This window comes from Brassica rapa, chromosome A02, assembly GCF_000309985.2.
Source record: "Brassica rapa cultivar Chiifu-401-42 chromosome A02, CAAS_Brap_v3.01, whole genome shotgun sequence".
NCBI lineage: Eukaryota > Viridiplantae > Streptophyta > Magnoliopsida > Brassicales > Brassicaceae > Brassica > Brassica rapa.
Window position 1 is genome coordinate 22,541,953 of NC_024796.2, and position 11,191 is coordinate 22,553,143.

Genomic DNA, 11,191 nt, shown 5'->3' on the forward strand with positions numbered 1-11,191 from the left:
ACCTAAACCCTAACCTTGAAGGTCTAAAATACACTATATTTCATTTAGAATAGTATGGCAATCGATGATAGTTACTATATTGATGATTGGGAAAAGGAGGAAAATGGATAGGTGAGGAACAGGAGGGGAGGAGGAGGAAGGAGGAAGGAGGAAAGATAGAAGTATGGAAGAAAGGAAGGAGGAATGGAGAGAAAGACAGAGAGAGATCGGGGAAGGGAGGGGAGGAGAGAAAGAGTAGGAGGGAGTGTAAGAGTGAAAGCGACATAAGAAGAAACTATATTATTTTGATGAATAGATTAGTATACTATAATGTAATGTTTATTCAAATATTGTATGAAAGCTATATAAACTGTCAATACAAACATGTATGTGAATCTCCATTAACTTAGAGCATTCATTCAACACAATAGCAAAATAATACCATTTATAAAGCATGAAATTTCAAAACGCAAATACACATTACCACTCAATGTATAAATTAGGTGAAAGCTATATATTAGCAACAATAGTGAAGGATAAGACAACAAAGCTGATGGAGTAGTGAAGGAGAAGAATCATAAGGCGAAGGAGATACACTTTGCCGAATAGGAGGAGAAGAATTGTAACATACTATACTGTAATTATAAAATAGAATAGAGTACATTGCACAACATTACTATACTGTTCATCTTCCCCAATTCAATCCATCGTCTGTTTTCACTATCTCCAATCCAACAAACCAGACACCTGACATGTATAATCACCCACAGATACAAGATAAGATCAGTTTGAAACTTAGACTATATACCCAAATGCTATGAAATCAAATTAAACTTGCCTTGATTTGTTGGGTTTGGAAACTCAATTGTGCCGCCCTAAAATTGAAAAAAACCACTGAAACCCTAACTCTCGATATCCTGCTTATGCTGCACGACCGAAACCACGCACCCTCTTCAAATCTCCCTTCTTCGCTGTATGCAAGAGTTTGTAAAGTAGAAACAATTTTTCAACTTGCAAGATAATGACACTCGTTGATGTCTACGCGCGCAGAAAAGGATATTTTTGGCACTTTACACAACAATATATAACATATCGTAGCCAAAATGATGTTATGGGTATGAAGTTAATTTTTCCTATTCTTATGTATAAGGACTCCAATTCCCCTAAATATTTCTCATACCTACAAATATTCACATAAAAGTATACAAAGCTCAAGACTTGACATGCCAAAAAAGCTCTTACATGATAATAAGTAATTTTTTGATATATGGCTGTGTGATCCTGCATAAGCATATGCTCCCAAGAAAAAAATTTGCTACCAGATGTAGTAGGCAACAAGATTGGTTTCTGGATTCATCATTCATCAAAACTGGATTTAGTTCATTCTCTTCTTCTCCTTCTCCCCATCAATCAAAACAGCAAAGAAAGTCGTGAACATAAGGCATATTCCCAAATTACATTCTCAGTCTATAATCACAAATGCTTAACTAATCATCAAGTTATAAGTAACATTGCAAGACAATAAGTCTTTAACCTTAGCAGAATAGAGGATCGTACTTATAAACCCTTCAGGCTAGAAGGAGTTCATTTCTAGACAGTACGTCCTTCTCTTAACAAGCATCTTAGCAGCTGTCTCATAAGGCTCCTCAAAAGCCGAAGACACCCAATTCGCATCAGACACATCCTTATTCGACTCACTAGGCCTTATCGCCACTAAAGTCGCACCTTTCAACACAGTTCCATCAGGCAACACCAAACTCGGAGCATACCAAAGTCTCATGTTCAAGGCAGGCACAAGGGTCCTCTTCGAAGCCGACGAAGCTAACAACGGTTTCACCCTAAGCTCTTCAAGCTGATCCTTGTTCATAGAAAGCACACCTTGCCCATCTGAATCAGTGAGCACTAAACTCTTCAACGTCTTGTGCTCTGAGATTATAGGCTGAAGCAAGTAGTGTCTTGCTGATGCGGCAATCAATGAGCTGATCGTCCATACAACACGCAGCTTTAAGCCTCCGTTAGTGTAAAACGATTCCGGTATACTCCCGTTATCCTCGGAGGCGTCGGGAGCTTCAAGCGTCTGAGAAATGTGCATTGGACTCGGTTGAATCACTGAAGACGCGCCAAGAATCACGCAGTTATCTAAGGTTGAGCCAAACTCAGCTCTCCATTTCAACAAGACTCCTTCGTCTATCCCGAGCTCGCCGCTAGGTAGCTCGATGCGGAGGTAACGAATCTCATCGAAGTTTCTCAAAACCTGCGTAGGAGAATGGTGCGTGACGCCGCCTTGCTCGATCTCTCCACTCGTAGAAAGAGAAGAAGATCTGCTCGTTGTGCCGAGTAATTGACCTAAGGCTTGCAACGGCTTGACAATGCCGCCGACGACGAGGCTAAACACGGCGGAGAATGAGGAGGACGCGGCGGAGGGGGGTTTGATCGAGGAGAGGGAGGAGTTATCGTCGTCGGAGATGACGCAATCGACGCGGACGACGACGTTTTCGACCTGGGGAACGAGGGAGTGGAATCTGCGGGAGACGGCGCGGCATCGGCCGAGGGATTTGACGTCGGCGATTCTGTTGAGGACGAGGAGGAGGATTGAGTCTGGGAGACGATCGAAGTGGTCGGTTTGTTCTAGGGGTTGGGGTTGGGGGTGGATTCGTGAAGGTGGATCTGATCGGGGGATGACGGCCATTGATTGGATCTTGGATTTGGGGGAAAGTTTCTAGGGTTTCGGAGAAGGAATGGAATCGGGAATCAATGGTGTTTAGAGAAGGTAACGCATTGACGAAGCTTCGAGAGAGAGAGATGAAAATGGTGGACGAAAGAGATACACGAGTTTTGTCTCTATTTTAAGCGCGTTAACATGTTAGAGCGCGTGTGACATGTGATGAGAGCGAGATAGATAAGCATATTGTCTGTGAAAAGCCGAGGACATTATCACTTATATTTTAATAATTTACTAGACTTTGATCCGCGCTTTCAAAGCGTGGAATTTGTGTCGTGTTATATTAACATATCACATCATCAATGTTTATGGATTTCATGGGAGATTTAACTTCAACATGTGTAATATTGTTTCGATATAGTGACAATGTGTAGCTATATTTTTATGTAATGTAAAATTTTAAATTGATAGAATACAAATAAAATAAGACACAACTTTTTGTATCTTATTAAATTAAAACTAATTTACTATGATTAAGGAAAAACATATTTGTTTTTAACTACATATTAAACACTTTTCTTAAACCAAAATTGCACAATTTTCTTAAACCCTAGTCACCATCTCCATAGCTTTAAACTTTTTCAAATTGCACACTTTTCTTAAATGCATAGATTTAAAAACTCAGATATATTCATTTAAAGAAAATATACTCCCTCCGTTTTTTAATATAAGTCGTTTTAGAATTATACACGTAGATTAAGAAATCATTAATTTTTTATATTTTCTAAACAAAAACATCATTAATTATTTACCTAACCACAAATCAACCAATAATAAAATAGAAGTTATATTATCATTGGTCATATAACATTAAATGTTAATAAATTTTACATAGAAAACCAAAAACGTCATATAATTTAGAACATAAAAATTCCTCTAAAACGACTTATATAAAAAAACAGAGGGAATATTAAAATCTTTTAGATGGTATATTAACTAAAGAAGTGGAAAAAGATTCTACAAAATAAAATATTTTAAGATAATTTTGTAAACATAAAACAGTTGAGGTTAATTGGTAAATTTTTATAATTATAAAGATATATCATTTTAAAATATTATTTTTAGAATAGAAAATAGAATAATACATTGGAGTAAAACCTTATTCTATTTTGGTGTTGCACCATTTTTGAGTAAAAAATGAAGTAATATATTGGAAATGCTCTAATGCACTCATGAGTCGTGACTGGTTTTCTCGATACCATCCGCAAACGCAGCTTTTACGGTTGATAACGGTTGTTGGTTTTTTGCAACAATCACGCAAAACGCTGCAAAACACCTCAAACCACAACAAACCTCGTAAAAGCAAAAATTGGTTTCTGCTAACGTTTGCGGTTACGGACGGATAAATAAATATAAAAATATTTTTAATTTAAAATATTTTATATAATATATATTTTTATATTTTAATTTAAATTCACTAACAGATAATTTTTATTTTATAAGAACTTCAAACCAAAACTATTCAATATAATTTTTAAAAATTAACATATATACACATATATAAAAATATATACACATATAAATGAAATTAATAAAAAATTCTAAAATAAATTTTATTGAAACTATAACTTTCATTTAAACTAAAAAGTAAAAAATTGTAATATTATTATTAATATTTATTATATTTTGTCATAGTAGCATATTTTTGATATTTTTATAACATTAAAATGTGTTAATATTAATAATTATTTATTAGACAGTTGCAATATCTTATAATCAATCAGCCAGAAATATTTTGCAAATGCAACTATTTTTAAATGATATAGCAGTCGTACCAATCACTTAATCAGCAGCGTTTCAACGGGCCTAAATAAGTCATGGGCTTTATACTGCGTAGGGTGCGAATTGGAAAGCATGTGCCACGTTGTGTCATGCGTTTCGCACGCCTCGGCGTTTTCTTGAGAATGCACCTTCACTAATCGCTAATGAGAAACATCCGAGTTTTTTCCCTAGACATACTTTATACAAAGCCCAAAATCCTTTATTGTGTAAAAAAACTTCTCCAAAGTATTTATTTATTGCGAGAGCAGGGTAACCTTATTGCATAACAATCGAGATTATACGGTCACTAGCTTGGTATATAATTTACGCTGCTTAATAAAACTTTCATTTATGATGATGTTATTTAAACATATTGGATAGCCAACAAATCATATGGGGCATCACGCCTCACCATGTTTGGCTTGAGCAATTATAGAGACAACCATAAGTTCATTCATGATTTCATGTCCCATATCACTATCTACATACACATGCAAACACGTGTACGCATAAGTTAATTCATCCCATACATATAACAAGGAAAATTCTGAATACAGGCAGTCTGGAAATTAAAAACTTATGTCACTATTCAAAAAATTAATAAAGATTATTATAAAAATATATTAAAAATGCTATGTACAATGAAAATAAATTATATTTCTTGAAACTTATTGTTACTACTATATACAAGTGAAAATAAATTATATTTCTTAAAATTGGAATTTCAATTTTCTAAAATAGAAACATCTTATTGCAAAGTCTTAAAAACTAATTGAAGATTAAAAATTCATATTTTCACACACACACATTGAAAATAGCTTTTTCATCTTTCTGGTAAATTCTGTAAAAGTACCTTTAATTTTTTTTGATATGATGTTCATAAACAACAGTATGATTGTACATGAAACATTTTTTACCTGATCAATAAATTTAATATTTCATCAAAAACATAGTAGTAAATTATATAATAAAATAATATAATTATTTCACATTTTTCATTTTGGAATTATTATTTTTTGATATTTTTAAATTACATATAAAGTAATACATAGAAGACAGAGGATTCGTGATTGTATACGTATAGATATAGTAATAAAAATCCATGACATGAATTGTTTTTTTTTTTGCTATTTTTTGTCATATAAGTATAGATCGATGTATTTAAAAACGTATAGTTTATACACATTTCTGAGGATACAAATTAAAATAATCGAATCTGTTTATAAAGATAAACAGATTTTTGTTTCTTATAATATCATCATAAACGACAATGTCCACCAGGTCCTCCAAATGTAAGAGTCTCTCTCGAATCAAAATCTACATACTTAAGAAACATTACATTATAACAATTAGGATCATTAGCATAATACTCGATCTCGTTTGAATTAATATCCACCACTGTATAGTCCGGAAGAACATATTTGAGTTGTTTTATGAAAGAAGACCGAGTCAAGTCTTTTGTCGGAAAATCTCCAGTTCCCATTGGTGGGCTCAGGGTTTGAGCCATTGAAGTTCCTGCAAATCCACCAAAGTAAACTTCAGACGCTCCTTCTGCCATGTAAGTTTCACGTGGCCAATAGCCTATCATCTTGGTTCCTGTCGTCAATACCCAATTTTTGGTCACTGGATCCTGCATTTATGTAGTTTCATATCTTTAGGTATATAAAACTGAAAGCAATATATTATACCATTGATTATTCCTATTTTCAGTATTTGTTTTCAAACGAAAACCAATTAGTCGAACCCATAAAAATAGCATGTCACCAAATAATTCAAAGGTAAATGCAAACGAAACAAAAAAACTGAACCTATAATTCTTTCTAAAATTAGAGCTTTGTGTACCTCGGCTACAGAAAGATGGACAGTGTGGTGTTCTCCTCCTGGAACACTAACTTTATGATAAACCATACCAGGGTAGATTGATTTATGAACTTGGACATAACCTCCTGGGCATAACGCATTGTAACATCCGTTTTGTTGTTTTTCTGCCTGTAATATATAATTAGTGCATAATATTTATTTATGCTTACAACAAAATTATCAAAACATTTTAAATGTTCATAAAAATTGGGAAAAAAATACTAATTCATTACGCACCATCCATAGCGTCGTTAGTCTTGGACGGTCATCTCCATATAGTCTTGTATGTACCTGTGAATCAAGAAACTAGAATTCTTAGAATATACATATATTAAACGAATCGAACCAAACCCGAGTTGTACATTCTTCTAAACCTAATAACTAGAAAATCATACAACCAAAATCAAAGCCTTTAACAAACACCTTTAGAATAATTCTAGAAAGAAACAGATCTTCTCGGATTGAACACCTTCAGAATACGTGTGATGTTCGAAAATTTAATATTTTTTACCGAAAAAGAAAAAAAAACTAATCAATTGAGTTTGTAGTAATATACTTACAGCCACACCAAACTGGATGCTGCTCATTACGTTCCCTTGTATGTAATTAAGCCAAATCCAAGCTTTACTATATTGTTGTTGCCCCATTCGCGGTTTGTTAATATCGAACAAACCTTGCGCTCCATGCCATTTCTTTGTCGTATTTTCAAATGTTTTGATAATTGCATACTATAAATAGATGAAAAAACACTAATCATGTGTTATTTCAAGATACTCATTACCAAATAACTATTTGTTTAATGCGTTTTGAGCTTAATGTACTTACATGTTGATTGTACTCCCTAAAACCTTTTGACGTATGCTTTTTGTATTTCTGGGACAACATTGAAGAATATATATGTATGTTTTTCGTTTTTGTACGTTGTTTGTTCTTGATCCTCTTATAAACCCGACGATCTTGTCTTAAGAGACGGCCTAAAACATAGAAAAAGTTGTGGCCAATATATTTATTTTTGTCAGCATTAAAAAAATGTTTGTGTTTCGTGTTTATATTGCCCATCAAAGTTTATTAATATTAAGAAGCCATCAAGAGATTTTACGTACCTTCTTTAGTAAATTGTTGGGGATATATAAAATTATTGGTTACGCTGGTTTTTGGATTGTGAATCGGTACTTGTCCTTTAGGACATTCTTCTGATCCCTCCGAGACAATCTTTGTGATTGTGTCATCATTGGAAGTAGAGAGCATTGATAGAAGCTCTCGACTTGGTTTAGTCTACAATGCAACAAAAACAAAAATCACAATATTTAGGTTTATTCCAACAATTATTTTATAAAACCTTTTCTAAACCAGTATTTGGTGAAAGAAGCCCCCACAGTATTTACGTTTGTTCCAGAAAAAAATTGTTTATGATTTTCAAAAACCTGTATTTGGTGATTCTTCATTTGAGGATGTTGCAATGCAGATTGTGTGTACATAGAGACACATTCGAATTCGGTTTCTTGATTCTGCAATACAATTTAACACTTTTTTATATGAGAAACTGATAAGTTAGTATACCACGTACTTGTTATATGATTGACGTACCAGTGTTGATGTAGCAAGACAAGTGAGGCATATGAAACATAAGGAGAATAACATTAATCGAAGAGAAGCCATTTCTTAAAGTGAGTATTACTTTTCTCTTATCCTGGAAAGAGTTGTTTTTCTTTTAATTCACTGTTTTAATTTAAAGGCTTTGCATTGGTTACAAAAATAGGGGATCCCGTTATTTAAGCCAACAAAGTAATCTGAAAACCAATTTGAACCGTAGACCTCGACGGTCAAAAGAAAAAAAAGAAGAATTATCCAAAAGAGTCAAGACTCTCAAGAGTCAAAAGATCAAAACTTAAAATGATCTGTTCAAGACGTTCAACCGTTTTCTTCCTTAAAACTTTTCATCTCATGATAAAACCGTCGTAACTTCGTCTTCGTATATCTATCGCCTAAAACATAATCTTACTACTGCCTGACTGTGATCAAATTTTCTAACCGATTTATTTAATAGTAAGTGCCCATTTAAACAAGAAACCTGATTTTGGATAACAAAACGTCCAAGTTGGAGAGATTTTGTTATGACGTTACAAAGTTTAGGAAAACGTAAAACATCTTTAGTACAGAAAAGGAATAGACAGTCAACCGTGTCCAAGTTGGAGAGGTTTAGCGATTTGAAAATGATTTTTAATAAATTAAAGTAAAAATATTCTACCGAGTGAAATGGATGACTGGTTGTACTTTATCTTACTTTTTAAATTTATTTATTTTTAAATTGTCAAATCTTATCAATCACAATGTAACTTTATTTTTAAAAGTTAAAATCTACATCAAAATTTTACTCATTTTTACCATTTGTAATATAATTATATTTATAAAGCTACAGAAAAGGCAAAAAGGTAAATAAAACTTTTTTCTTGTGTATATTTAGGCAAAAATTCTACTTCTTTATTATTTAGCCTTTAACATAAAAATTATCAATAATTTCAAATAAATTGGATAACTTTAGGTATTTAGGATAATTTGCAAAATGCCCTATTTAGGATTTGAAATTTGAGAAATATACTTCTTTTAATTTTTTTTTGAAAATTACACTTATTCATATGTAATAAGACCTTTTTGCCCATGTTTTAATAGATAAAAATATAATTTGAAATCACAAATAAATTTATTAATTTATTAGAGATTACACATTTAATCCTTAAATATATAAAACATCTAATTAAATAATCAAAATACATACGTAACTTTTATTATGGGGAGTATTTAACAATGTACTTATGTTATTCTTTTGTTTGGAGCTTCGAATTTATCAGATGCAGATCCACGAAAAATAGATATACCGGTGACCTCCGTTCCTGTCAGCTAAAATGACTTCGGACTATGACACACAACAATCTCACTACAGAAAATTCATGTGAAACAAAAGGTTACGATTGAGTCATCAAAGACTGAGAATCAGACAAAATAGGTCTTCTGACTCAAATGTTAATGACATAGAAGGCGAGACAGATGGTTAAGTCCAAGTTACCACATGTAGAAGCCATTAACTCATCTTTTTCATGTTTGGAATAAGAATATTGCTTAATCATATCTGTTTCAGTTTTGACTCTCCAAAATATGTGGATACACTTTTAGAATCTCCTACATATCGGTAAGAATATGCTCTGGTTCCATATTATTGATTCACTTTACCAGTTGTGTGGCAAAGGTCAGTAAAAATATAGATTCTCATTCAAAATAAAAAAGAAAATAAAGAAGATAAGTTTATGGCTTACACCTAAGAAAAAGGCTACACCTAATCAAACCATCCGATCTTGGGAATACTAAACATAGCAACCATGGATATTTTGATTAAAAAACAGCGTCCATGGAAATTTGACGTGGTAACAAGATAGATAAATAAATACACTGTAAATCAATCGGAGTAGATAGATGCAAATGAAAAAGGAAATCCTAGGCTTCTGTTGATTGGGATGAGACAGAGTTTTGTACTAAATTTAAAACGTTAGATATTTGATTTTAAAGATAAATTTCAATTTGAAACTAAAATTATTATAAATACTAATTAGATTATTTTAGTCATTTCACTTATAAATAAATGTAGTTTTCAAAAATGATAATAAACGGTGTATTTCTCAAAATATAATCTCATTTGAATGTAGTTTTCCAAATTTTCCCTATTTCATATGTACTCTTTTAAAATATCTACATCCAAAAACTTAATATTACAATTAATTTAACTGCGACAAAGATCCTTTCAAAAAATCTACATCAATAAATTAACTTTTACATCCAGATCACATACAACACAATTTTATAGCTAATTTTTTACAATTATAGTCTAACCAATCACATACAGCACAAAGAGCTCATGGTTGTGCATGTATTATTGTAGAAACAATTCCAAACAATTTTCCTAATTTAACCAAATTCATGAGAAAACTCATTATAACATTTTTTTAATTGTTCAAAATATCTTGTCTGAGAAAACAAAAAATTAGTGTTGGGATATTTCTGTACAGTTTATCAAAATTGAGAATATGACAGAATATCATGAATAACTATTTGCATAGCCTACATATATTAAATTCAGGAAAATTAGGCGGAATAATCTAAAAAGTAAAAAGTTATGAGTAATTTGAAAATACCTTAGAGCACCTTTAACGGCAACTCTTGTTGCTGTCTTTTAAAAAAAAAATATTTAAAAATGAGTGGATCCCATCAAGAGTTGCCCCTTCTGCTTCTCCCGTAAGAGGTGACTCTAGTTTAGGTTTTGGACAGTGCGCGGGCTCCACCGATACGTGGCGGCCCGCGATTGGTTAGAATTTTTTTTTTTTATAAAACCAAAATAAATAAAAAAATAAAAAAAACACCTAAAAACTTGTGCCTTTAGAGCTGTCCCGTTAATTATGCTCTTATTTGTAGTTTTAAATTTGAAGAACACATCTTTTTCTTCTTCTTTTCAACTACATTTTCATACATGTGAAAAGACACTTTATCCTGATTTTAATTTAAAACTAAAAACTAAAACCAAATTTAAATTCAAAATTGTTTAAGTTTTGAAATAAGCTTATATTTGAGAAAAATAAACTATTTTACTCGTGAATCGCTCTGTGTTTTTTTGGTCTATGCTGTTTGGGTTGCTCGTGCTTTAAAGTTTTTTAAAAAGCTTAAATACAACCTATAACTTAATTGTGTAGCTGAAACACAAAGACTTCAGACCGTTATAAACCAGAACATGCACTTGCATGTCCCTATTATTCACTCATATGGTTTTAAAACGATGGTAATATATTTCTAATTCTTAAAATGGTAGGAAAAAACGCTGTATTC

The 11,191-nt window shown here is 32.2% G+C and overlaps 2 protein-coding genes across 2 annotated transcripts; both read right to left on the reverse strand.

Moving 5' to 3' along the window:
* Positions 1 to 1,180: 1,180 nt before the first annotated feature.
* LOC103853690 (F-box protein At5g46170) lies at positions 1,181 to 3,402 on the reverse strand. Its single transcript, XM_033284898.1, has one exon. It carries the CDS (start codon positions 2,666 to 2,668, stop codon positions 1,553 to 1,555), a length of 1,116 nt encoding a protein of 371 aa, XP_033140789.1. The 5' UTR covers positions 2,669 to 3,402; the 3' UTR covers positions 1,181 to 1,552.
* A 388-nt stretch (positions 3,403 to 3,790) lies between these two features.
* Positions 3,791 to 7,981, reverse strand: LOC103853849. The gene is made up of 8 exons (XM_009130757.3): positions 7,910 to 7,981; positions 7,747 to 7,830; positions 7,426 to 7,597; positions 7,148 to 7,296; positions 6,883 to 7,050; positions 6,560 to 6,613; positions 6,305 to 6,451; positions 3,791 to 6,092 (listed from the first exon to the last, which is right to left on the reverse strand). Exons 1-8 carry the CDS (start codon positions 7,979 to 7,981, stop codon positions 5,721 to 5,723), a joined length of 1,218 nt encoding a protein of 405 aa, XP_009129005.1. The 3' UTR covers positions 3,791 to 5,720.
* Positions 7,982 to 11,191: the final 3,210 nt, after the last annotated feature.

Excerpts from the sequence above, each read along its gene's own strand:
- LOC103853690 (XM_033284898.1), bottom strand. The coding sequence starts at position 2,668 with ATGGCCGTCATCCCCCGATCAGATCCACCTTCACGAATCCACCCCCAA.
- LOC103853849 (XM_009130757.3), bottom strand. The coding sequence starts at position 7,981 with ATGGCTTCTCTTCGATTAATGTTATTCTCCTTATGTTTCATATGCCTC. Across the intron at positions 7,598-7,746 it reads TGAAGAATCACCAAATACAG|ACTAAACCAAGTCGAGAGCT; the intron begins GTTTTTGAAAAT and ends GTTGCATTGTAG. Across the intron at positions 6,614-6,882 it reads GCATCCAGTTTGGTGTGGCT|GTACATACAAGACTATATGG; the intron begins GTAAGTATATTA and ends CTTGATTCACAG.